A 26,253-nucleotide genomic window follows, 5' to 3' on the forward strand; every position below is an offset into this window, starting at 1 on the left:
GATCTCTAACAATGCCAATGAAGTCCCTTCCTAAGAGAGGATCTCCTCCCTCCCCCCACCCCCGCATAGTTAACTCTCTAATGGCCTCTTCTGAGTTTCTGCTTTTCCCCACATGAACCCCCTTCCTTTACCTCTTGCCCCCTCCTGGAATTATGTCCACCACTAACTTCTGCTCTAATCCCTCATTCTTCTGGGACCTCTCCAGCAAAGACCCCTCCTTGACATTTGAAAAAGAAAAAATGACAACCCAGAAAACATATGTCATTGTCATTTAATAAGTTTGCATATGATCTAAACCATAGACATGGGTGGATTCCAGTCTGAGAAAAGTCAGAAGCCAGAAGGGAGTTGATGGAAAGTTGTGATACCAAGCTTAGAAGGAAGGACCAGACCAGCCTTGGAGTCCTCTGAAAAGTACATAGATCCCAAGGGGCTGTGAATGTCCAAGAGCAGATAAGCATCACTGAACAGCTTGGGGCTGGAGATAGGGAAAGGCTGTGGGGCCCTGGAGAGGGACTTGGACAGATTGTGACAACAGAGGTGGAAAGGCTAAATCTAGGTCTGCTGGATCCAGATTGCAACATTGACATCAAATACAGCCACAGTGTGCAATTTTCAGATCAGAAAAATGAGCCCCTATTTTTAACTGCACAAAAGCCAAGCATACATTTTATGTTCTGTTACCCCAGTGACATCCTGAGCTAACAGTGGCCTTATCCCTCAGCTAAAGCCCCAGTGAGATGAGGTAATGTTTGCCCTTATTTACAGAGTCGTGGGAAGCTGCTTAAGAGCCTAGGAAAGAAGATGAAACACTGAGTCACACTGACCCCTGCTAGATCAGAATCTAATCCCGACTTTGATGTCTGCTATGGGTAGTTAGATGACTACTTCTTCTTCTTCTTCTTCTTCTTCTTCTTCTTCTTCTTCTTCTTCTTCTTCTTCTTCTTCTTCTTCTTCTTCTTCTTCTTCCTCCTCCTCCTCCTCCTCCTCCTCCTCCTCCTCCTCCTTTCCTTCCTTCCTTCCTTCCTTCTTTGCTTTTTTTAAAGGTCACAACTCTTAAGATTCTATTAAAAATCTGCTTACTTGACAGTGGGTTGGTCACTTCAGGATAAATTAAGTCTTAATGCCGATGCAGTGGAGACAGTTCATCATCCAATGCTAGGAGGCAGAAAGACAGGTTAGTCTTTGTTTGGAGACCAGCGCTCTACTTCATGGTACCCTCTGGCCAGCCAGTCAGCCCTCTCTCTCCGTTATCTCAGTTTACCTGAGCTGGAAAGGAAGGCTGAAGCAGACCTAATTTTCCAGCCCCTGGTTCTATGCCCTTGTCTGTGGCTGAGCTGACTTGGCTTGTGTTCCCTCTGAGGTCACCACTCATTTGTCCTCCTCTGTAAAGTCTGCTTTCTCAAGAGCTGACAACTTGTTCTTTTCATCTTTTTAAGAACTGAAGGAAGTCTGTCTAGCTTGGCCCTTCTCAGAGGCATCCTGCCTGCCTATGGCATCTGCTTGTTCACCCATGAAAAGGAACGCATGGTGGATGTGATGTCAGTCAGTGTCCAGGCCTCCTGGAGGACAGGCTGGATAAGCTGGGCAAGGACTGCTGCTTTCCACAGCCTTTGCTGTTTAGATATTGAGAGCCATGAGATGCCTCTTATATGTGTGCTATGAAAACATTCGTGCAAGGCAGGCCTGAAACCCTCAGCCTTTTCCTTCCTAGACTTTTCCATACCTGTCCTGGCTGCCAGGCCTGACATTGAAAATCCTTGACCTACACTGTGTTTTTTGTTGTTCATTTGTTTTGTTTTTTTCACTCAGAATTCCTTCACTTTGCCATGACTGAATCAAAACAAACAAACAACACAGACTTCCAGATAGGCCAGTGTGCAAGACAGTCCTTGGAGGCCCAAAGTGGGTCACTTCACCTTCCTGCCTTGTTTGTCCCTGTTCCTATGAGTGGTTGGCATATGTGGGGCCATTGATAGAGCTTACTTGGCAGCACAGCAGGAGCTGGAGTCGGGAGATGGCCCCAGGGGTGAAACCGAGTCCAGCTCTGTGCTAGCATAACCACGGTGACCTGGCCCCAGGCCCTCACTGCTGGGTTCCGCGCGTGGTCCCCTCTGGAGCAGTCTGCCTGTCCTTGCCTACTCCCATCCGGTCTGTAGAAAGAAAACGCTCCTTTAGAAGCACAAACCAAAATGGATGTGAGGGCCTGCCTGAAGAATGGACTGGCGATGGCCCCAGGGAACTAGCAGGTGCTTTTCTAGCTAACCTGGAGGAGGGACCTGCAGCAGAGATGTCACTGTGACTCATCCCAATGGTAGACTCTCCACAGCACTAATTGGTAGTCACTTGACTAATGGTGCTTTGAGTTGGTGGCATTGGACAGAGTGCTGGGCAGGGGTGGAGGGATGTGCATTGAACAGAATTGGCTGCCTGGGGCTGGGTGGGGCTCCCAGTGACTGGAATCAGATAGCTAGGAAAAACAGACCAGTTACGTAAGTGTGTTTACATGGGCTCAGGTGGCTGTGGAACAACCCCCCCTCCCCCCACCCCTCATCCCGTCCTTGACCCAAGGCCTTGCCAGAGGTGTTCAGGCAGCCGACTAATAGGGAAGGAGGTCCCTTTTAGACAGGAGGGCATGCAGGAGACAGAGGACAGCATGCTGACCAGGGCTGTACTCTGGGACAGTGCTACCTGGCTCTGATAGGCCGCTGGAAGCTGCCCAGCTGTGTGAGTCAGGCAGGCAGCAGTGAGCTAGGGGGAGGAGTAGGGAAATGAGGGGAACCTAGCTACATTTTTCTCCTTAGTCTTCTTAAAAGAGGAGGAATTCTTAAATATGGACAGAAAAGGGGGGCATCATACAAGTTTCCTTGGATTTCTCTGACCTGCATCCTGTGTTTTGTGCGGCTATCCAAATACTTGAGTATGCAGGCAGCCAGGCTCCAACCTGAGAGGTGCTGAGGCAGCCTAGGCCTGAGTGGCCAGGTCAAGCTGAGGCACTGAGCACAAAGCCCAGCTCTTTGTACACCACCCCCTTCCCTCCCCACGGGCGTCCTCTAAGGCTGTTTACCAGACGCCCCATTCCCATAGAGATGGGACTGGTAGCTAGTCCTCAGTCTTCACCCATGGCTGTACCTCCTCTTGTGAGAAACAGGAAGCTCGGACCATTGGCAGCTCAGCAGCACCTTCTACATTAAATATTTATCTTGGAGTCCAGGTCAGAGCCCTAGAGCCTAAGAAGTTCGCTGCTGCTGAGGGGGATGGCCAGGATTCCTGGACTTGGAAGATCTTCAGCTCCGTCGTCTCTGGAGAACAAGGAAGACAGAGAAAGCGATGCAGCCCTTCTTAGTCCCAAGGACCCTGACAGGTGGGAAAACTTGGAAGAGGGAAATGAATGGGCAGCACTTTTAATCCCACAGGGAGGAAGAGGCCGCTTCCCTGGGGTGGATGGATGGATAACTCCAGCTTCAGGGGGGCAGTATTCTACTGCTCCACATCAAAGGTCGTGCCTCGTAACCCACCCCCAACCCTCTCCCTTCAGCTTCCTTAAGAAGGCAGGTGGATATTCTCTAGAGACCGCATAGGACATCTCATTTAGCTCTCCTGCACTGTGCAATACCTGCCTTTGTTACAGCACCTCACCACTGGGAGTTGGACCCCGTTAGCAGCCTTCGAAACACCTTAAGATCCCCACCCACGGGAGCCCTGTGGCACGTTCATCTCTTGAGCTGTTCCTTGGTCTAGGTTTCCTAGGGGATCGGTCTTGTTTAAGGACAGCACATACAGCTCTTTCCCCATAATAGGGGAAATGTGGAGCTAATAAGAGCAGAGAGCGCTAGGGGTTGCTGTGTGCTTGAAAACCACTAAAACTCAGGTAACAATCAAACTGCAGTAGTTATCACTGACCATACCCAGCACCTAGCTGAAGTGGTCCAGAAGCCATTTTTACTGGTTGGTTTATTGGGGACTTGGGTATCCCAGGAGTGAGTCACGGGCTAGAAGTACTACAGGGTTTTCTCCATCGGCGGTAAACATTTGCCGTGGCAGGAGGAGGGGGAGGAGAGAGGGTCAGAGAGAATGGGCAGCCAGTGGGCGGTGTCCTTGGGATCCGCGTCAGCGTCAGCACCGCAGGAACAGCGGAAAAGCAGGATCAAAACATACGGTGAATGGGAACACCAAGACCCTCCCAACCTCATCCCCACCCAGGGGACCCCACCCTTCTCCTCTTTAGGGCTGCAGCATGTCCAGGGAGCCGCTGGCTCTCTTAGGACAATTTCCTCCCCAAACTTTGCACGTTGGTGAGCGGCGTCACGTTTGCCAGGGCAAGCGTGTTTGTTTGCAAACGCCTGGTCGCGCGCTTAGACAGACACAAAGTCAAGTGGGCGCCGCCATCGCTTCTAGGCCACCCTGCCTGTGGGGTTCCCTTATCTCGGTCCCAGCCTGTCTGCCTCCAGGCCTGTCTCCTGCCTCTTTCAGGCTGAGGGCTGCGTATCTAATGCTGGCTCCACCCGGGCTCTGGCACTATCACTCCTGCCCTCTGTCCTGGCTCTGCAGAACAGCTCGCTTCCCACACCCTGGAAATGTCGTTGGAAACTTTGAGTGGCCCCCACCAGCCTGCCCGCCCCCTTCCGACGCCAGCTTTGTGGTGGGGGCCAGGGAAGGCATCTGGGAAACCCAGTGGGCTCCCCTGGGACCCTCGGTGGCCCCACCCGGCGCCGCCTCCTAGCCGGCCCGGCCCCTTGGGCAAGGGGCCACAGCGTCCCCGTGGCGCACTGCCGGATGGAGGGCACTTGCGGGAGTGAGGGAGGGAGTAGCCTCCCCTCCACTCCACCCCAGCACAGCCGGGGCTCACAGTCCAGATCCGAGACCCAAACTCCTCCAGCTGCACTACTCTCAGGGCCCTGGCTCCGTGCGCGCCTCTTCAGCTCCCTCTTCCTCTTTGGGCGTCCTGACGGGTCACGAGGGCCGCGACAGCCGGCACTTCTCCCTGCCCTCTTTCCCTGAGGGCTTTCCGCAGCAGCGCCAGGCAGGAGCCGGCTGGGATGCTCCTGCCCTCCTGGGCGGCCCCAAGCCCGCCCACCTGCTCGCCCGGGGAAGGTAGGTGCGGGAAAGTGGCCCCCAAAGAGGCAAGATGCAGCTTGGGATGGACAGGAGCGAAGGCATAGAGCCCCTCCCCCAGGGTCCCAGTCTCTGAGGTTGTGTGAAGTTTCACTGTCCACAGTCCAGAAAAGGATGAACTTGAAAAACCCTGGCCCTGTCTGTGGGGAACTGTAGTTTGATAAGACCTGGAAAAGCAGAGGGCAAAGTCCTCACCTTTGGGGCCTCACTCTGAAGTAGGAAGGAGCCTACCTAACATACTTCATTATTCCAGCCCTTTGGAGAGAGCTGTTTGGGTGCAGGGGCTGCTTGAATTCTGGAACTCACCATGATCTATGCTAGATAGAGACCAGTTCTCCAGGAGGCCTCTGTCTCCTTATGTTCTGCCTAATGTCTACAAGCAGGCCTGCTGGGAGGAAAACCAGGACCATCTTCTAGTCCTGTCCTATCCCTGTGTATTCTTAGGAGTGCTTTTACATGGAGCCGAGTGGGAGAGGAGCAGATTGAGGTATCCCAGGGTTTACAGCTCCTGAAAACAGGTGGTGATGAGGGTCTAACCATCATCCCTAGAGAGGACACTGGGTGGGACACTAACATTAGGGAAGGAAAGCCTGTCAGCTGATGGGTGCAACCTGACCTCATGCCATCAGCTGAGCGGGGGAGGGGCGCGCTGCACTAGTCTGTCTGCCCGGCCTCCTTGCTCTTCAGTCCTGCCTCACTTTCCCTCGGAGGAAGGCCAAGCAACCAGAACTGGGGTGTGTTTGTATGTTTGGCCTTTTGGTAAGCACTCTAATTGGATCCAGCTGGTGGGCTGCACCTCTTCCAGACTCAACCTCCCCTCCCCACAAACCCAGGGGTTGGCTGGGTCCCCGAAAGGCTGCTCAGATGTCAGAAGAAATCTCCACAAAGGCAGCCCAGAGGGTGCTCCCCCTCGCCTCCTTTGTATCCTTGCCAATGCCCGAGCAGGAACTGCGTATGAAGGACAAGGAACCACAGGCCTCTGTTATCCATCTCCATCTCCATCTCCTCCGTCCCCCACAACTCTAACTCATATGACTGCATGCTGCACATGCTCCAGCTGACACTCTTTTCATCTTAACTTCCATGCTGCTCACATGATCCACCCTGCTCCCCACCCACCCCACCCCTCCCCACCCCGCAAGTCACAGTCACAGCACTGAACGAATTCTACCACATCCAGGACACCTCCTGAGGTTTCTGGTGTCCTTGCTTGAAGCTGTCACAAACTCCACAAGCACATACAAGCCTGACTTGGCCCAGTCCAAACGGTGATGTGACTTTAGTCCACTAGGGCCCCATTCAGACGGAAGATGAAGAGGCACAGACTGTGTCCCGCAGCTCTCTGGACACCAAAGCTCTTTGGGGCCCTTGAACCATGACCTCTTTGTCCTCTTGTACCCACCTTGGGGTCTCCCTTTGCTCACCCCCGTCTCCCAGGTGCTCTGCACTCCTGCTCCCTTGTGCTGACCCTTGAGTGAGGCAGAGCAGCCTACTGGCTTGTCGGGTGTGATGCTGTCAGCCAGGGAGGATGGGTATGGGAGTGTTTGTCAGCGTGCAAGAGAGCAGCCTCCAGAACTCAGCACTACTCCAGGGCAGGCAAAGGACCTCTTGTGTTGTCATCTGTGTCGTTGCTTTCTGTCCATCTACCCCTGGCCCTGAGTCTTCTGGAGCTGTGATCTGTACAGGAGGCCAGCAGGTAGCCCACGATCCCAGGAGTGGCTGCCCTGCCTGGCAATGCTTCCCATGCTCTCCTTGGCCCTGGTAGTGATGGAGGCACTGCTGGCTGCTTCCCATGGTCAGCAGGTAGGTGGCCTTGATGTTGGCTGCCCTTGTGCCCATGAGCAAGCAGATGCTACCCAGGGCGTGAGGGTGACAGAAAAAAAATGGAACCGAAGTCCCGTGTGCCCAGGTTCTCTCTGCTAGCTGCCCCAGCTCCCCTGTGCCTTCCCTCTAGGGGAACTGGCTCTCTGCTAGGAGGGGTGGTCAGCAGGCGCAGGCCTGCCCCTGGCCAGCCTCCCTATCCTCCTCCTTGCCTGGTTTCCCCTCCCCCACTCCCACCCAGAGCTCCTGCCCTGGGCCTAACAAGCAGTCTATTGTGCCTCTGGGAGTCCGCACTGGCAGCCTGCAGGCTGGTGCCCAAAGCTGCCTGTTTCCTGGGCCCTTGAGCTCCCACCCAGCTGGCCATAATCCCCTCCCACAACCTACCTTCCTCCCCCACCCGTGGGCTGAATCAAGAGGACCCAGGCAGTCCAGCCCAGCAAGGCTTTCCCTTCCTTCCTCCTGCCCTGCAGGGTACACGCGAAGGAGCAGCTGGCACATCCTGCGTCTTCCAACCTTGACCCAAGCATGCAAGGCCTCCCTGCTGGACTCAGCCTGGACGATTTCATTCCTGGCCACCTCCGAGCACATGTGGGCTCATCCCCCCGGGGGACAAGGGTGAGTGAACGGCAAGGAAAAGGGTACACTGGTGGGCCAGCAGTTGATGGGGACACTAGCAGGCCAGGCGAGGGAGCAGAGGACAGAAAGGGTAAGGAGAGAAGGCTCCAGACAGCCTCCATGGCTTCCCCAGGAGGCCGGACCATGGCTATGCCCTGGCTGCCGTCCCTTCCCACTAGAGTGGCACCTCTGGGCCCTGAGCTTGCCACTCCTGGCCCCTCTCCACAGGTGCCCGTGATCCGTAATGGTGGCTCCAACACCCTTAATTTCCAGTTCCATGACCCTGCGCCCAGGACTGTGTGCAATGGCTATTCCCCACCCAGGAGAGATGGTTTCCAGCATCCAGGTGGGTCTGCTTGGGAAGATCTGCTCTGGGAACCTTATGCAGGGGATGAGGCAAATCCCTATGCCAGATGGAAGGGAATGGATCTTTCAAGGCCGTGAGATGGTCCCCCTGGGAACTGTGAATCCAGCTTAGTGTTCTATGGGTGAGCGTGCTTATCCTGAGAAACCTTGAAGAGAGAAAAGGCTGACACAGCCCTTCCCTCCCTCTGGACAAGGGAAGGATGTGTCCAGGGAGCCATGGCCTTAGGGGTCAAGGGAACTGTAACAGGGCCAATGATTCAAATGGGAGGGTGAGAAGTGCTATCCTAAGAACGAAGAGGGACTGTCCCCTCCAGATACTCAGTACAAAAGGACATGGGGGGTGCAGCTTTAGAGCCTGCCATCTGGGCCCTAAGGTCTCTGAGCTTCTGGGGATTCCTCAGTACAATTCGGCCCTGAGAGAGATGGCATCCTTTATTGAGCATTCATTCCCCTGAGTCAGATACTGTGCAAAGGGCCTCCGTCATTTAACAAGTGATTATTGAACACTTACAGCAGGGCAATGCTCTACAGACATTTCATAAGCCTCACCTCGTCTGATCCATCCACATCCAAGCAATGTCCCAGCTGATTATGGGCGTATTCCCAGGGAGGATACAGTCTCAGAGATGCTCAGAGTAGATGAGGTTGCACTGAGGTCTACACCCTTGGCCTTCTGGCCCTGAAGTACTTATGCCATTAGAAATGAAGTGTTCTGGGGAGGGGGAGTTGGGGACACAGACTACATGCCTGGGGAATGAGTTCCTGACCTCCCTGAGGGTCATTGTCTGTACGTGCTGGGTACAGTTACACAGACTAGAAGTCTCTACATCTTTGCTGAAATCACTCTCCTTTTATACAAATAGAAACTGAGGTCCCATGAGGGCGATTGATGAGCCTCAACTTAAACAGCCAGTAGATAGCAGAGCTGGAGTCAGAATTTAAGTCTGAGTCCGTCCAATCCCATTCCCCCACCAACCGTCCTGCAAACCAGAACCATTGTGTCACCACACCCTAGCTGGGATGTCCCCAGCGTTTATTAGAAGTAATGATTCCCAGTCCTCCTTATGCAAACTCTCGGGACAGTCCAAGGAAAACAGAATTGGGTGGGGATCGATTAAAAAAAATCCTTTGCTCCAAACAAAATCCTTTTAAAAATCATTTTTAAGAACCAAACAAGTGGAAGCTGGGGCGCTGCTGGGAATGGGGGAGGTTTGTGGAGTTGGCATCATACAGCCAGCTAAGGAGGGGTTGAAACTGAAGGTCAGGCGGGGACCCCTGCCTTTCAGCTAATATCCGTCTATACCTCTCACAGACCCAGCATGGTATCAGACCTGGCCAGGCCCTGGGAACCGGCCCTCTGCGAGCCCAAAGCAACCTGCGCCCCAGCACGCCCAGAATTGGTCAGCCACATGGACCAAGGACAACAAGCGACGGGACAAGCGCTGGGTGAAGTACGAGGGAATCGGGCCCGTGGATGAGAGCGGCATGCCCATTGCCCCCCGATCTGTGAGTCCAGGGCTGGGGGCCACAGATAGAGGGGGCCCAGGGACCCTCCTAAGTCCCTTTCTATGAGAATAATAGAGGTGAGGAGGCATGAAGGCCACGCCCACACCTTGTGGGTCTGAGTCAGGTGTTATATGGTACAGATCTTAAACTTGCAAAGCTACCACTTTAAGGGCTGAACCTAGCAGGGGTGGCTTAGTTTTATGTCTCAATGGCCTGGCAGAGCACCCACAGAATAGCTATCTATCTACTGGCTGAGCGAGTCCTGAGCAAGACTGCCTCATGCCAATGCAGGTAGGAAGGGATGCTGTATTCTACCAGGACTCCTGCGGCCCTGACCATCCCCATTGCCATCATATCTTGGGACCAGCCATATTCTTTTATAGTCCCTGCCTGCTTTGTAAGATGTGGTGGGTAAAATGCCTTCTCTCCCTGCAGTGTTGCTTTTGTTTCCTTGTGTAGAAACATGATCGCTGTAGAAGCATCAGGAATATAGAAACAAGACTGAGGAGAGAGCTCAGCCAGTATAGTGCTTGCCACATAAGCATGAGGGTCTGAATTCTAGTCCCTGGAATTAAAAATAAATAAATTATTTAAAATATAAGTATTTTATTACTTATAATACTTACTATTTAAATTTTAAATTAAATTATTTGAAATTAAAATTTTTAATTGAATCTAAAAATTAAAGTAATTTTTTTAAAAAGTGGGCTTGGTAGCACATGCTTATGATCCCAGTACTGGGAGGGGTGGGTACAGGAGGATCTCTGGGGTTCACTGGACAGCCACTTTAGCATACTTGGAGAGTTCCAGGCCATTGAGAGAGACTGTCTTGAGAAAACAAGCGGGCACCTTTAATTCCAGCATGTGGGAGGCAGAGGCAGGCAAATCTCTGAGTTCAAGGCCTCAGAGTGAGTTCTAGCTAGGGCTACACAGTGAAACCCTGTCTCAAAAACTAAATAAACAAGTGGACAGTGCCTGAGGAATAACAGCTGAGTTGACCCATGGCCTCTATATGTACACACACACACACACACACACACACACACACACACACACACAACCACACCTACACCCACACAAACATGTATTCATGTGCATGGCTGTGCATGCACACAAGATGTATAAAATCACAAGAAAAATGTAAATCACTCTACGTCTCGTGGGAGAGATGGCTCAGAGGTTAAGAGCACTGACTGTTCTTCCAAAGGTCCCGAGTTCAATTCCCAGCAACCACATGGTGGCCCACTCCACGACTCACAGTAGAGGGACACATCCTATGCAGTAATAAGAGTTCTTCTACATACAACATGCCACATGAAGTTGCCACAAAAGGATCTGGAGAGAAAGCTCAGTGGGTAGAACGATAGCCAAGTAACTCTACTAAAGCTAGGTCCTACCATGTATCTGTAGTCCCAAAGCTGAGGGCAGGGTGACAAGCAGATCCCAACGGTATCTTGGCTAGCCAGGCTACAGGAAACAATGTGCTCCAGGTTCAGTGAGAGACCCTGAACCAGGTGTCTTTAATCCCAGCACTCAGGAGGCAGAGGCAGGAGGATCTCTGTGAGTTCAAGGTCAGCCCAGTCTACAGAGTGAGTTCCGTGTGAAACATTGTCTCGAAAGTAAAATAAGCCGGTCGTTGGTGGCGCATGCCTTTAATCCCAGCACTCGGGAGGCAGAGGCAGGAGGATCTCTGTGAGTTCGAGACCAGCCTGGACTACCACGCGAGTTCCAGGACAGCCTCCAAAGCCACAGAGAAACCCTGTCTCGAAAAACCAAAAAAAAAAAAAAAAAAAAAAAAAAAAAAAAGAAAGTAAAATAAAGGACAGGAGAGACTGCTAGTGGTTACAAACACTTGTTCTTGCAGAGGACCAAGGTTTGCTTCCCAGTCCTCAACAGGGTTTGCTCTCCAGATCACCCACATGGTAGGTAGTTCACAACTCTGGTTGCAGGGAATCCAACGCTCTCTTCTGACCTCTGAGGATGCAAGTAAAATACTCATATACATAAAATACATATACATAAAAAATCTTTAAAAAATAAATGAATAAAAATAAATTAGGTAGAGAGTTGGTGAAATGGTTCAAGTTGATAAAGGCACTTGCCATCATTCCTGACGACCTGAGTTTGATCCGCAGACCTGTACAATAGCAGGAGAGAACCTATTCCTGTAAATTGTTCTATGGCTTCCACATATGAGTGTGGCATGTACGCATCCCACCCCCAATAATAAAGGAAAGAAATGTAAAAAAAATGTGGAGAGCAATAGACCACATCTACAAGCACAGGGGTATGCACTTGCACACACACACACACACACAGGCACACACACACACACACCACCATCAGAGACATTCCCCAGACCCCAGCTGTTGATATGGATTTTGAGATGCCCAGAGAAAGATCTCATTGGGAAAGCCCTCATGGTTTGTCCTTGGGAAGGATGGGTGAGCAGGGAGGCCTGATTTTACTTTTCTGATCTCAGAGTGTTGACAGCCCCAGAGACTGGTATCGGAGAATGTTCCAGCAAATTCACCGGAAAATGCCAGGTTAGACACCTTCCCAAGGCCCAGTAGACTCCCAACGATATGGAATTTGTGGGAGGGAAAGAGGGATTTCTTTGCTCATGAGATTCTTCTGTCTACAAGCTCTAAGGTGAGTGATCCTGAAAATATCCACCCCCCAAAAAAGAAGTTGCTGCCTGTTACTCCAGCACTCAAGGAGGCAGAGGCAGGGGGATCACAAATTTGTGGCTAGCCTAGGCTACAAAATGAGACTCTATCTCAAAAATCTAAAAAAGAAAGGTGGGGGAGAAAGGAAGAAGACGAGGGAGAGACAGAGGGAGGGAGTTTCTGTTTCACCAATGCTTGAGGCCAACAGCGGCCTCCAGAGCATCCTTGGGTGGACTGTGACTAGCTGAAGTTTCCTGATGTCATCTGGGGGCTTCCTGAAATCCCTCGGGGTTTCTGGTTAGGCTGCAGTACCAGCCACGGAGGTCCACGTGAAACACTGGTGTCTTCTGAAAGCCTGAGCGGCCTGTGAGCTCTCTACAGGCAATCGGGACATTGGGACAGTTCTTGCCTGTCTCTCAGGACCTATGGAGCACTGTTCCAGGAAGATGCACAATAAGCAGACGGTGGAAAGGGCTAGAATAAAACCAAAGAAGGCTGGGAGCAGCCAGAGCAGCGAGGCTGAGACCTCACCCAGCACAGGCAGGGAAGGAGGCTCTTGAGCTAAGCCCAGAAAGGAGAGTGAGGAGTGTACCAGCAGAGGGAGCCCCGAAGACCCAGGGGGAAAAGCACATCTGGCCCATCCCTGGACGAGTGAGAGGGGATTAGTGTAGGAGATGCCAACGGAGGTGATAGGGTCAGACCTTGTAAGGGTTAGGGTATCCCCAAAAGGACTTTGGCTTTTACCGGACAAGAAACCTGGAACCCCTGGGCAGTTCTGAGCAGCAGAATGACGAGTTCAGACAATGGGGGCTGGAAGGATCTCCATTCTAGTGCACACTGCCAGACTCAGAAGAGATGGTAGGAGCAAGGGGACCAATTCCCCTGATTGGCATGATGGGAGGGAAAAGGCAATGATGAGAACTGCTTTGATCCAGTCTATACCTAGCAGTGACCAGGGCAGGGCAGTGAGCAGTGGGATGGGGTGGGGAATCCAGGGTATCCCTGGCAGAGTCTTGGAATTTGCTGATGGTGGGATAGGGCATGAAAGAACAGCCTCAAGAGTGTATTTAAACCTGAGCATGCTGAAGGATGAAGCTGCTGTTTAGTTTCCTTTTTATTTTTCAGACGGGGTCTTGAGTATTCCAGGCTAGCCTTGGGCTTGCTATGTAGCTGGGGTTAGCCTAGAGCTCTCAGTCTTCCTGCCTCAGGATCACGGGAGTGTGCCTGCCTTTGGTGTTGTAATTGGGGGGTGGGGGATTGAGACACGGTTTCTCTGTATTGTTTTGGAGGCTGTCCTGGAACTCGCTCTGTAGACCAGGCTGGTCTCGAACTCACAGAGATCCACCTGCCTCTGCCTTCCGAGTGCTGGGATTAAAGGTGTGCACCACCAATGCCCGGCTCGGTGTTGTAATTTTTTTAATGAGAAGGAAGAGGGAGCAGTTTAAGAGGCATTTGGAGCTTGGTGTGGTGGCATATGGCTTTAGTCCCAGCACTCAGGAGACATAGACAGCCTGGTCTACACAGTAAGTTCCAGGACAGTCAGAGCTACATAATGAGTCCTTGTCTCAGAAAACAAAACAAAAAATAGAGGCTTTTGGTTTTCAAGGCATGTCACACTCAAGTGGAGCAGGCAACTTAATGTCCAAGGCCAGTTCAAGGGCAAGGTCTCTGCTGCATGTGGAAATACCTGGGACTCTCAAAAGAGATGCTGGTTCCAGTCCTCGAGGCAATTCTAATGTGTAGCCTTAGCCTAGCTATGAACTACAATTGTGGGAATAGGCAGCACCATCCTTATCCTTGCCCTCCAGGCATTGAGACCCTGTGTATAAAGTGTCATATTCAAAGCTATGGATATAGGGCTCTATGGTGGCTCATTCAGGGAAGCTAAGGCAAGAACATTGTCACGAGTTCTAGGCCAACCAGGCTGTGGTGTGAGGTCCTATCTCAAGGAAAATCTAAAAACGGGTTGCAAGATGACTCAGTGGGTAAAGGCTTCCATGCCTGACCATCTTCAGAACCCACATGGTGGAAGGAGAGAACCCTGACCATCTTCAGAACCCACATAGTGGAAGGAGAGAACCCCAACCATCTTCAGAACCCACATAGTGGAAGGAGAGAATCCTGACCCTCTGACCTCACACACATGCTGTGGCATGCATGTGCCCCCCCCCCATGTTTCTAAGAAAAAAAAAGAACAAACAAAAAAACCCGAAGGGACTGGCGAGATCAGCAGTTAAGTGACTGCTCTTCTAAAAGACCCAGGTTCAATTCCTGGACTCTACATGGTAGCTCACAACTCTGTGACTCCAGTTCCAGGCGATCTGGTACCCTCTTCTGACCTCCATGGGGAACCAGACACACATGTGGTTCACAGACACACATACTAATATATAAAATAAATAGAAAAAAATAATAAAATGTAGGTATAAGTATTCATATTTGCATCTACCTGCATATAGCCTCTTACAGACCTTCAACTGCCTCTAGGTTACTTATATTTAATACAAAGTAGATGCTGCATCAGTAGCTATACACACACTATACTGTGTTGTTTTGGGGACAATGACAAGAAATAAGTCCATGTACAGCATAGATGTTTTCAGAGTGGGCCTGGTTGAATCCATGGATGTGGACCCCGTGGAGACAAGGCTGAATGTATCTGAAAGTCTTAAGACTAGCCAAGATCACATAGGGAAACGGAGAGACCGTCCTTAGGACTGAGCCCCCCCAGGCATGTGGTTTCGAGAGGCCTCAGGGATGAGAGGAGAGCAGCCTTAGAGCCTGCAGGTGCTCCCAGAGACAGAGGAGAGACAATAGTCTCCCCGCAACCAGATGAGAGAAAGGAGTTTCAGAAGGAAGAGCAGTGACCAGTGCTGCCACTGAGTCGAGTTAGACAGCTTTGGAGCTGGCCACAGGCTGCTTGCAGGGGAGCCCCTCCGTGCTTGGTCAGAGTGGTTGAGGCAGCCGTGGGGAGCAGCAGGCTGTTGGGAAGGAGGGTGGGGACTGGAGGTGTGTGGTGTAGCTGCTGCCAGGGAAAGCAGACACCCCAGCAGCAGGGGGAGGTGAAGCCAGGCTCCTGAGAAAGGTTTTAGAACGCCTTAGCCTCCCTCACCCCAACCCTGAATGCCCTGAACACTGGGAGGTGTGGTTCTGGGCAAACTGAGAAGGTATTTTAGAAGGAGGTGCAAGTAGGGAAGGGAAACCGAGAGGAGACACAGCTCCCACAAGCTGGCATGGCCAGGGCAAGCCTACAGAGGTCAGGAGAGGGTGTGTGTGTGAATAAAACAGGAGGAGCTAGAGGGTGTGGTTGCCGCCCATTTGGCTCTCCCTGGCCCAAAGTCTGCCAGAGGCAGGCATTTCAAGCCCTCCCAAAGCTGCCCTCCTAATTCCTTCCCTCCCTCGGGACATTCTTCAGGCCCTGACTCAGCCCTCAGCCCCTGCTCCAGGCAGAAGGGAGGCTGGGAGCAGCTAGGCAGGTTCCTGGAGCGCCCTGTCCTCACTCTGTGGTGACCTAGCCCTTTCCGTTCTCCAGACCTGCAGCTGGACTGGACCTTGGAAGACCCACCCAAAGGTGAGAGATATGGGTTCACTGGTCTGCGTCTGGTGACTTGTAGCCTGGGCTTGGGGGCTTCCCAGGTGGTGTGGTTCCATACAGGGAGATTTTAAGGGCCACTTCCGGGAACACTAAATCCCCTGGTAAGAGGTGACTAAGACTTCCTTCACTGCCCAGAAAGCCCTTGTTTTGTCATCTGCTGACCAGACTTCCCTGGACCTCTCTTTTCTTATCTGTGGAACTGGGATACCACCCGCCCCAAACTGTTTTGAAGAGTTTGTATTGTAAAGCTCTTGGTGCAAAGTCCATGTACTAGCCAGGAGCCCATCTCTATTCCTGTGAGCCAGTGATCCAGGTGTTAGGATGGAGGTAGGTACCCACAGCCTCGAACAATTGCCCAACCCTAGTCCTTGTCTGTCTTCTTTCACCTCCAGTGGTTTCCTCACGTGCATCTTCCGCAGACCCCAGGCATCCAGGGCCCCAGCAAAAACCTGGCTCCAGGTCTGGCCCAGCAGTGACGTCCAGCGGGTGAGCTGTGGGCAAGCAAAGTAGAGACTAGTGCCCCCTCGTGGCCAAAGTTGGCACAACCTGGGAGCAGGCAGGAAAGGGTCTCTACTCCTCCACTGGGTTCTACAGGGGTTCAGAGGGTCTCCACCACTGCAGATATTCCAACTCACAAGGGCCAAAGATAGCCAGGAACAGAGCCACTCCTATTGTGCATCAGGGACCAGACCCTCGTAGAACCAGAGACCATGAGTTATGTGTGTGTCCAGGATGGAAGCTGTTAAGGGCAGGTTGGACATGTGATCTTCCACTTTAAAACCTGAGAGAAGGCCAACAACATAAACGAGCCCAGGTTTCTACTAGACTGTGGCTGAGAGGTGCCCTCCAGAGAGGGACAGGAAGAAACTCCTTCCCCTGGGCTGAGTGCTCAGGTGCTGTCGGAACTCTGCTCCACTAGGGGACCTGGAACTCTGCTCTGTGGTTAAGTCCACTAGCTGTGTGTGCCTTTTTACAGGACACAATTCAGTTCACTAGCATAGCCATCACTGACCTGCGGCCTTTGACATCAGGAAAGTAGTCAACCTTGAGCCTCAGGTCTCCATCTTGTAAGTGGGAGTAGTGGGGGAGATTGTGAGGACCGAGTGAACAGTGTGTGCATCTTGCATTGTGGTTGGCATCCAGCAAGTCTGCAAACATTCTAACACACAGGTTCCCGTATGGTGGGAGCTTCCTTCTACTGCAAACAGCACATTCCATTCTCATGATCACCTTTTTTATTATTGAAATGAGGACAGTGTCATCATTACAGGCAACGAATCCTCTCCCTGTGGTCAGACATGCCATCATTTGATAAACTCTATTCAGTTGTCCCATGGGTAACTAACTTTCAGACTAAAACCAGAGGCTGGGACATGAAAGTCAGCCGGGAAAGAAATCCTAGAGGACAGAGGAGGCAGCAGGACATTTCAGTGACTGAGGTGGCCACAGAGGCTTCATCACTGAATCCACATCCTATATAACCTGAGGTCCAGAGACCCGAAACAACTTGCCCAGGTCTTCTGGACAGAGACGCCCACAGGTTCTCCTTGGAATTGTGTGTAGTCTTAAATTATCCTGGGCTGTGGTTTGTAGGCAGACTTTTCTGTTCTGCCAGCCAGTTCCCAAATACACAGAGACTCATTATTCTGTCCTGCCAGCCAATTCCCAAATAACCACACAGAGACTCATTATTAATTATAAATGCTCAGCCAATAGCTCAGGCTTGTTACTAACCAGCTCTTACATTTTAAATTAACCCATATTTCTTATCTATGCTCTGCTGTATACAGTGGTACCTTTTTCTTTTTTTTTAACTTGTATTTTTTTAAAGATTTATCTATTTATTATGTGTACAGTGTTCTGGCATGTAGATGGTTGTGAGCCACCATGTGGTTGCTGGGAATTGAACTCAGGTCCTCTAGAAGAGCAGCCAGTGCTCTTAACCTCTGCACCATCTCTCCAGTCCCTCGGTACCTTTTTCAACACAGCAAGTTCATCTTCTTCCCACATCTCCTCTGGACTCCTGAGGACTCCTCCTCCTTCTCCTCTTCCCCCTCCTTCTCTTCCTCCTCCTCCTCTTCCTCCTCCTTCTCCTCCTCTTCCTCCTCCTCCTCCTCTTCCTTCTCCTTCCAGCATTCTCTTGCCCCTAAAAATCTTGCCTAGCCTTGGCCAATCAGCTTTTTATTAACAATGAGAGCAACACATCTACACAGTATATAGAAGGATTACTAAACAGCAATGGCTTATCCGACTGCTTGGCTATGGCAGCCTGAAAGCTAGCTGCTCTAGTACACAACATACCAAACACAAATACAGGATACTTTTGCCCAAGGCTACAAGAGAGGCCCTGGCCACCCATGGAGCAAAGTTTATGTAGGCCTTTCACTTGACACCCTGCACATATTCCTGCATGTCACTCCCATTTTACTGGTGTTGAGCCCAAGGCTCCATACAGCTTGCCACAGCTCTTAGGTCACACAGATACTAGGTGATGAGGCTGGATTTAAACCTGTAACTCACACGGACTGCTCTACAGCACTAATTCCTCAGCAAGGGGGCAGGTAGACTCCTTCTGTGGACATGGGGACAGTGGTAGAGAGGAGGGGTACAGCCCCTTCTTTGTTTACATCCTCACCTATGACTCAGTTTTCTAAGAGGAAGCTGAAGGTAGTATTTTCTCTTTCTTCAGAAGAAACTGGAACCATTCAGAAGAGACATCTAGAAACACCTTTAACTATAATTTTGGATCATCCTCTTCAGGGCTCCAACACCCAAATCAGGTAGACATTCCTGCTGGCCAATACCCATCCGCCAACATAGCTCAGATAATTTCCTGATTACGGCTTGCATATTTAGGGGACCCATGGGCATCAGGGAAGACTGTAGCCCCAACCCTTGTGTCCCTCCACTCAAGCTGATGGCCACTCATGTCCACGCAGGTACCCAGACATCAAGAGAAAGTAGAGAATGTCTGGACAGAAGACTCCTGGAACCAGTTTCTGCAAGAACTAGAAACTGGGCATAAGGTGAGAGGATTGTTGGTAGGGTCCTCTAGAACTGGACACACCCCTTAGCTGTTCCAAGTGAGGTCATCCTCTTTGATGTACCCTCCCCACCCTGCAGCCCAAGAAACCACTGGTGGATGACCCTGTTGAGAAACCTGCACAGCCCATTGAGGTGAGTACTGCTAGAGGGGATGAGGGAAAGGTGCCAGGGTCAGAGTAAAAAAGGATAACTCTGGGGGTTGTGGTCTTAGCCATGGACAAAAGCCATGGATCCAAGGCTCTAACCTGCCCTAGTCTCATACATTTTCATCTCTATCCCTAGCCCCAAGGGCAGTGCCTGCATGCGGTAGGTGATTAATAAACACACACAGAATCGTGTGTGCACGTGCGCGCGCGTGTGTGTGGTGTGTGTGTGTGTGTGTGTGTGTGTGTGTGTGTGTGTGTGTAAAGGCTCAACTTACTGGAATGAGCAGTATGATGATGGGTGGGTGCAGTGAAGCCAGGCCATGGAAGGTCATAGAAGCTGATAGAAAGGAATTTGGTAGGCCCTCAGGTTCTTAAACAAACCATACTCCCCCCACATCCCTCAAAACTAAAAAGGCCAGGAAAGACTGGAATCTTGGGTTGGCGACTCCAGTGACTTCTTCCCACTACTCTTGAAGCATGCCTACAGGCATTGAAACCGCTCCTGGTCCCCTCCCCGAGGGCTGCCTGGGCCAGCCTCTCACTTCTAACCTCTGACCAGCCTCCAACACAGTGCGCGTCCCAAGAGAATCTTATCCCCCAGGTCCTGCTAGAGAGAGAACTGGCCAAGCTGAGCGCAGAGCTGGACAAGGACCTGCGGGCCATTGAGACCCGTCTGCCATCCCCCAAGGTACCAGCCTCCAGAGGGCCTCAAGAGGAAAGGCTTTAGCCGTAGCAGCGGGGGACAGAGGAAAGCAGGCAGAACTAGAACGGGCGGCTTTGGGCGGACTTCAGCCTTGCCAGATCTTCAAAACACTGGGCGTCGACTTTCTAAGTGACCCCTAAGAACCCTTCCCGGCCAGCTCCGAATCAGTTCTTACCCCCAACCCCCACCCCGCATGGCCACACCCCTAGTCGCAGCCCCAGGGACCCCCAGACCCGACCCGGCCCTGGCTTCCCGGGCCAGCCTCCTTCCTCTGTGCCTCCTCCCTGCGCAAAGCCTCGCGGGCGCCTCTAGGACCCCGCGTCCCGCCCCTCCCTGGCCTCCTTCCCTCCCAAGCCGCGAACTTTTCCGGAGGAGGTGGCAGCACTGGCCTCTGCTGCCCTGGCCCGGGGTCCCAAGCTCTGATCACGTCCGGTGTCCCCCGTGCAGAACTCGCAGGCACCACGACGGTCCCCTGAGCAGCCAGCCCCAGAGCAGCGGCCCTCCGCCCGGTGAGTGGCAGAGACGCAGGCGGGAGCAGAGGGTCTGTTCCCCGCGGAGGGGACGTGGCGCGAGCCGGCGAGGGGGCGATGGCCCTGCCCACGATGGGGGACGGGCGAACCTCAGAGGAGGGGCCTGAAGATCGGGAAAGTGGCCTAGGGGCGTCCCAACCGCAGCTCTGTAGGGGCTTGTTCATTCCCCGAGGGCCACCTGCCCCAAGCCGAGGACACTGGGGGTGGGGGTGGCGGCGGTGGCGGGAGTGGGACCCGAGCCCCGACACTTCCCTTGTTCCTTGGGCGGCCTTCTCCTCTCCTAACCCAAGGCCTCACCCTTCCCGGCCCTCTGCTGCACGGGAAGTAGGACATCCTGTTGAGAGTCCCCGACCTGGGAAGACGCCTTGGGAGGCAGGGGACCGACAGGAGGAAGGGGAGCGGGAGGGCCTGGGCGGTCAGTAAGGTATGAGGACTAGCCCTGAGGGATAGGGAGTTCCAGACAGGTGACTCACTGTTCTGTCCCCGCAGCACTGCCTCAGCCTGGAGGCCCAGCTCCCCGCATGCACCTTACTTCGGTTCTTCCCGATCCCTGAGCCCCCACAGAATGGCAGATGGAGGAGGAAGCCCCTTCCTGGGACGTAGAGATTTTGTCTACCCTTCCTCAGCCCGAGGTAAGACAAACTCTGTTTTTGTTGGCACTGAACAGCCTTCTACCTGCTCAGGAAGTTCTTTTACAATTATGTGCTGCCCCAGGAAAGGGAGGGCGGGGGCCAGGAAGGTCACAGAGTCCTTGCTTCCCTGTGCCTGACCTGGGTGGGGGAGCATAACGCATCCCAACCCGACCCCCCAGACATGGCCTCCTCAAGCTGAGGTGGTGCTTCTCCACAGAGCCTAGTGCCTCTGAAAGGGGTAGCAGCCCTGCGAGGAAGGAGGAGAAGAAGGTAAGAGAGTCCCCAGGGCCAGGGGTCAGGGAGTGTCTGGGCAGGACCCCGTCTGGCTGAGGTAACCCACTCTGTCCTGCCGTCTCCCTTTCCCAGAAGAAGGCTGCCCGGCTCAAGTTTGACTTCCAGGCCCAGTCCCCCAAGTAAGTGGCCTTCTCAGCTCTTCTGCTTCCAGCCTGGGCAGCCTGCACTGGGAGCCTGTAGGGAAGGGTAGGGCTTTAGTGGGCAGGAGGCTGGAGGGGGAGTGGTGGGCAGGGCAGGGTCTGAAGAAGGAAGGCTCAGGAACCTGGTGCCCGCGCACACTGCTCTCACCTGCAGGGAGCTGACTCTGCAGAAGGGTGACATTGTCTACATCCATAAAGAAGTGGACAAGAACTGGCTGGAGGGGGAACACCATGGCCGCCTGGGCATCTTCCCGGCCAATTATGTGGAGGTGAGAGAGCGAGATAGGGCAAGCGGGCTGGGAGGCTCTGTGGCTTGAGAGAGACTTAGATGACAGATCCAGGTTTCTTGGCAGACTTTGAGGGTCCAGGCTGGCTCTCTTTTTTTTTAATTTTTTAATTTTTTTGGTTTTACGAGACAGGATTTCTCTGTATTGTTTTAGAGGCTGTCGGTCCAGCCCGGCTTTGAACTCACAGAGATCCACCTGCCTCTGCCTCCCGAGTGCTGGGATTAAAGGCATGCACCACCACCCCGGCCCCAGGCTGTCTCTCTTGAATGTCTTTGGCCTGCACACATCACCTGGTTCAGGACTACTCCATCTGTCTCCCAGGCCAGGGGAAGGTGAAGAGCTCCTTGCCCAGAAGGCACTGTCTCATTGTTGTCCCAGATTTTAACTATGAAGCCTGTCTTTCTATACTGATCTCAGCCAGCTAGAATGTGTGAGTGGCAGTTCGCCTGTAAATGTGTCCCTTCTTTCAGGTGTGTTACCTGTTTGCTCCTCATGCTGCTTGGGCAGTGATAATTATCTCACTTTATAGATGGAGATTCTGTGTTGAGTCATATTCTAAATGCAAGCTAAGACCTATAGGTTATTTTTAGTATCTGTGTATCAGACTAAACCTCTGGCATAAAGTTGTCCATAGTATTCCCTTATATTTTAAAAATACTTATTTTTGCACTTGGGAGGCAGAGGCAGGTGGCTCTCTGTGAGTTCAAGGCCAGCCTGGTCTACAAAGTCAGTTCTAGGACAGCTAGGACTGTTATACAGAGAAATCCAAAAACCAACAAAAGTATTCTTCTATGCGTGCGAATGTACTTTTATGTAAAGGCACAAACATGCCATGGTGCACATCTGGAGGTCGGAGGACAAACCTGGGGTGTCCGTCCTCGCCTTCCACCTTGAGCCAGGGTCTCCTGTTTGCTCGGCTCTTCGTCTGACTTCTACATGGGCTCTAGGGATCTAAGCTCAGGCCATCGGGCTTCTGCTACCTTCTCCCTGGCCCCATTCTCTCTTTAACATTAGGAATGTCTGTAATGACTGGCTTGTCATTCCTGGTATTGGAATTGTGTATTCTTTTATTCTGGCTGCATATTTATTTCCTCAGACTTTTCAACTAGCTTTTATTACTTTTTCCCTATTATTTTTGTTTTCAATTCCATCTTTATTCTTTTGGTTTTTTTTTTTTTTTTTTACCTTCCTTGTTTAGTTTGTCAGAGCGCAAGTTTAGCCTTTCTTCTTTTTTCTCTTTTCCTGTGACAAGAGTTGCATAGCAGCCCAGGCTGACCTGGAACTCTCTAGGTAGCCCAGGCTGGCCTCAAATGGATGATGATCTTTCTGACTCATGTTAGTGATTGATAATAGTAGTATTTGATACTATAAATTTCCATCTAAATACTGTTTTAGCTGCATTGCACAAATTGTAGCTTTCTTGGTTTCGTTTCGTTTGAGCCAAGGATCTTATTATTTAGTCTTGGATGGTGTGGAACTCACTATGTAGACCAGGCTGGTCTTGAGCTCACAGATCTGTCTGCCTCTGCCTCCCAAGTACTTGGGATCAATGATGTGTGCCATCAATCCTGACCAAATTGTGCTTATTATTATTACTGTTATTATTGTTGTTTAATGTACTGTTTTCTCATTTCCTTGTGATTTTCCTTTGATAACTGGGCAAGCTGTTGTAATCTGGGCTCTCGCTTTAACAGGCGTTACAGATTGACCTACCCATACATTTGTTTTGTTTGTGGGGGGGTTTTCGAGACAGGGTTTCTCTGTATTGTTTTGGAGGCTGTCCTGGAACTCACTCTGTAGACCAGGCTGGCCTCAAACTCACAGAGATCTGCCTACCTCTGCCTCCCGAGTGCTGGGATTAAAGGCGTGCGCCACCACCGCCCGGCGACCTACCCATACATTAATCTCTCTGTTTTCACTGAAGTTTTAGTCAGTATAGACAGCCATCTAGTCCATCAGTCATCTACAGCTCAATGGAAGATGGTCGATTAGCTTACTGATTTTTATGAATAGGGTCAACCAAGAAAGCATGGGGACTCAGAGCTCTGGTGGGACCGAAGGGGAAGAGGACTAAGACAGTTGAACCAAGGACCACTTGGCACTCAACAGTAGTAAGAGATGGGACAAACTGAGCCAAGCTTAGTGGCACATCCCTTTAATCCCAGCACTTGGGAGGCAGAAATAGGTATAACTCTGTGAGTTTGAGGCCATCCTTGTCTATAGAGTGAGTCCTAGAACAGCTAAAGCTATACAGTGAGACCCTCTCTTGAGAAAACAAACAAGTAATAATAAAGTAATAATAATAATAAATACATAAATTTTCAGTTTCAAAACAAATTACTCTGCTGCTCAGAACCCTTTGAGAGCCTAGGGGTTAGACTGATTTCCACGTAGGCAGGCAGACAGGTAGAAGGTCCATGAAAGCCTGGAAACTTCAAACAAAGGCCTTATAAGCCCTCGTGTCCTACCAGCAGACCCCCTACTAATGGACTGACTCAACATGTTCATGCCTGATCGGGATGTGTGTTACACAACAGTTGTGGGCCAGTCAACTGTCCTCTTTCTTCCAACAGACCAACCCTAAATCGGGAGGAAGGGCCTTCAGAGGCTTTAAAAACCCCAGCCCTCAGAAGAGACTGGAATTTTTTGCTTCCTGAGTTCCCCCTCCGCTTTGCAGAAAGTCTTCTCCTGTGTGTCTGCTGCATGTGTGTGCTTCCTCACCCCCAGTAAACACCTTTCTCCAACTGCCGGATCTGTCTGTGATCCTGAGATCTCTCTGCTGCTGCCTGTTGCGCTCAAGATTTTTCCTTCCTTTTAATTCTTTAGCTGGCAGAGAAAACAAACCTGAATGAGACCCCTGGACTGTGTATCTCAGTCACTGTTCCATTGTTGTAAAGAGACACCATCACCAAGGCAACTTTTATGAAAGAAAGCATCGGGGTCTTGCTTACAACTTTAGAGGTCGCCGGGCATTGGTGGCGCACGCCTTTAATCCCAGCACTTGGGAGGCAGAGGCAGGCGGATCTCTGTGAGTTCGAGGCCAGCCTGGTCTACAAGAGCTAGTTACAGGACAGCCTCCAAAGCCACAGAGAAACCCTGTCTCGGGGGGGACAATTTTAGAGTTCATTGTCATCGCAGCAGGGAGCATGGTGGCATGTTTGGCGCTGGAGCAGTAGCAGAGAAGTATACCCCGAGTGACGACAGGCAGAGAGAGAGAGAGAGAGGGACAGAGAGACAGAGACAGAGAAGAGGAAATATCACTGGGCCTGGCTTGGGCTTTGGAAACCTTCCTCCTCCAACAAAGCCACATCATCTAATCCTTCTAATCTTTTCTAATAGTGTCACTCCCTGGTGACTAATCATTGAGCTGTATGAGGCTATGGGGGGTATTCTTATTCCAGCCACCACCCTGTATCACTTTCATTTGCTTGTGTGGCCCAGCTTAAGGCTATAGTTAGACTGGCTTCTATCTGTGCATTCGCCGTCCTCTCTGCCTGTCTTATCACGCATCACTGCATGTGAAGTCTCCACCGGAAGCCTGCTCGGATGGCGCACGTCACAGAGCCTGTCCTCACACTGCCGCCTCCAAGGCTGTCAGGGTCTGGGTATGACGTCTCACTGGGGGCAGCCTTGTCCATGGTGCCCTCTGTGTGCTCCCTCTTCCAGGAGCACAGGTTTGCATCCGGTTAATATGTGGTCTAAGCTTTTCTCACGACCTCCCGGCAGGTGCTGCCTGCAGACGAAATCCCCAAGCCCATCAAACCGCCCACATACCAGGTGCTGGAGTACGGAGATGCTGTGGCCCAGTACACCTTCAAGGGAGAACTGGAGGTGGAGCTGTCCTTCCGGAAGGTGAGGCCAGGCGGGGTGTGGTAGAGTGGGACACAGGAAAACAAAGGCGATCCTGCAGAAAGAAGGGCTTCTCCGTGCAGCCCTGGCTGTGCTGGACCAGGCTGGCTTCAAACTCACAGAGATCCTCCCAAGTGCTAGGATTAAAAGTGTGCACCACCACCGCCTGGCTAAAATGAAATGAACAGTTTTTAAAAATTGTCAACTATACCCAGAATTTTGGTTTTTCTAATCTCTTGAATAGGTTATTCTTGGTTTTTTGTTTTTTTGTTTTTGCTTTTTTGTTGTTGTTGTTGTTTTTTCTTTTTAACCCCAGTACTAGTGACTGAACTGAGGGCCCTGTCCACACAAGGCAAGTTCTCTATTACAACCCTTGTGGGTTTCTTTTTTTTTTTTTTTTTTTTAGACTATTTCTCTGTGTGGCCCTGGTTATCCAGAAACTCACCATATAGACCAGGATAGCTTCAACCTCACAGAGGTCCGCCTGCCTCTGCCTCTCGGTGTGTGCCACCACTGCCTGGCCCTCATTTTACTTTTAGTTTTGAGACAGGTATTGTTTAGTTGCCCAGGGTGGCCTTGAACTCATTCTATAGTTCAGGCTAACCCTGAACTCACTCTATATCCCAGGCTAGTCTTGAACTCACTCAATAGCCTAGGTAGGCCTTGGACTTTTTTCTATATGTATGAGTGGTTTGCCTGCGTGTGTGTGTGTGTGTGTGTGTGTGTGTGTGTGTGTGTGTGTGTGATGCAGGTCAGAAGCAAGCACCAAATCCCCTGAAATAGGAGTAACCGAAGGTTGTGAGCCCCTGTGTGGGTGCTGGGAATGGAGTCCAGTCCCCTGCAAGAGCATCAGATACTCTTAACCACCGAGCTTGTCTCCAGCCCAAGGCCTTGAACTTTTGACGTTCTTGCCTCAGCCTCCCAAGTAGCTGGGATTATA

At 51.5% G+C, this 26,253-nt stretch overlaps 1 protein-coding gene and 1 long non-coding RNA gene across 7 annotated transcripts in view; one reads left to right on the forward strand and one right to left on the reverse strand.

Annotated features, from left to right (window-relative positions):
- Sorbs3 (sorbin and SH3 domain containing 3) overlaps positions 1–26,253 on the forward strand; it is a 32,587-nt gene that overhangs the window by 1,586 nt on the left and 4,748 nt on the right. Inside the window, exons 2-18 of one of the 6 annotated variants that reach the window (XM_040735267.1) lie at positions 3,215–3,364; positions 7,407–7,551; positions 7,780–7,897; positions 9,230–9,423; positions 11,906–11,969; positions 15,625–15,663; positions 16,080–16,173; positions 18,377–18,467; positions 18,627–18,713; positions 18,811–18,864; positions 19,480–19,566; positions 20,029–20,090; positions 20,601–20,743; positions 20,961–21,013; positions 21,113–21,156; positions 21,332–21,446; positions 25,191–25,316. In XM_040735267.1, the coding sequence (XP_040591201.1) occupies positions 3,258–3,364; positions 7,407–7,551; positions 7,780–7,897; positions 9,230–9,423; positions 11,906–11,969; positions 15,625–15,663; positions 16,080–16,173; positions 18,377–18,467; positions 18,627–18,713; positions 18,811–18,864; positions 19,480–19,566; positions 20,029–20,090; positions 20,601–20,743; positions 20,961–21,013; positions 21,113–21,156; positions 21,332–21,446; positions 25,191–25,316 (1,623 nt within the window). In that variant the 5' untranslated portion in view covers positions 3,215–3,257. Of the gene's footprint in view, positions 1–3,214; positions 3,365–4,801; positions 5,095–6,301; positions 6,919–7,406; positions 7,552–7,779; positions 7,898–9,229; positions 9,424–11,905; positions 11,970–15,624; positions 15,664–16,079; positions 16,174–18,376; positions 18,468–18,626; positions 18,714–18,810; positions 18,865–19,479; positions 19,567–20,028; positions 20,091–20,600; positions 20,744–20,960; positions 21,014–21,109; positions 21,157–21,331; positions 21,447–25,190; positions 25,317–26,253 lie in introns of those variants that run through there. The other 5 variants (XM_040735291.1, XM_040735226.1, XM_040735371.1 and 2 more) reach the window with 5 other exon arrangements.
- LOC121136205 lies at positions 1,001–3,271 on the reverse strand. The gene is made up of 3 exons (XR_005873346.1): positions 3,133–3,271; positions 1,987–2,153; positions 1,001–1,158 (listed from the first exon to the last, which is right to left on the reverse strand). It is a non-coding gene; the product is annotated as an uncharacterized LOC121136205 (long non-coding RNA).

This window comes from Mesocricetus auratus, unplaced genomic scaffold (assembly GCF_017639785.1).
Source record: "Mesocricetus auratus isolate SY011 unplaced genomic scaffold, BCM_Maur_2.0 Super-Scaffold_2245, whole genome shotgun sequence".
In the NCBI taxonomy this organism is placed as follows: Eukaryota; Metazoa; Chordata; class Mammalia; order Rodentia; family Cricetidae; genus Mesocricetus; species Mesocricetus auratus.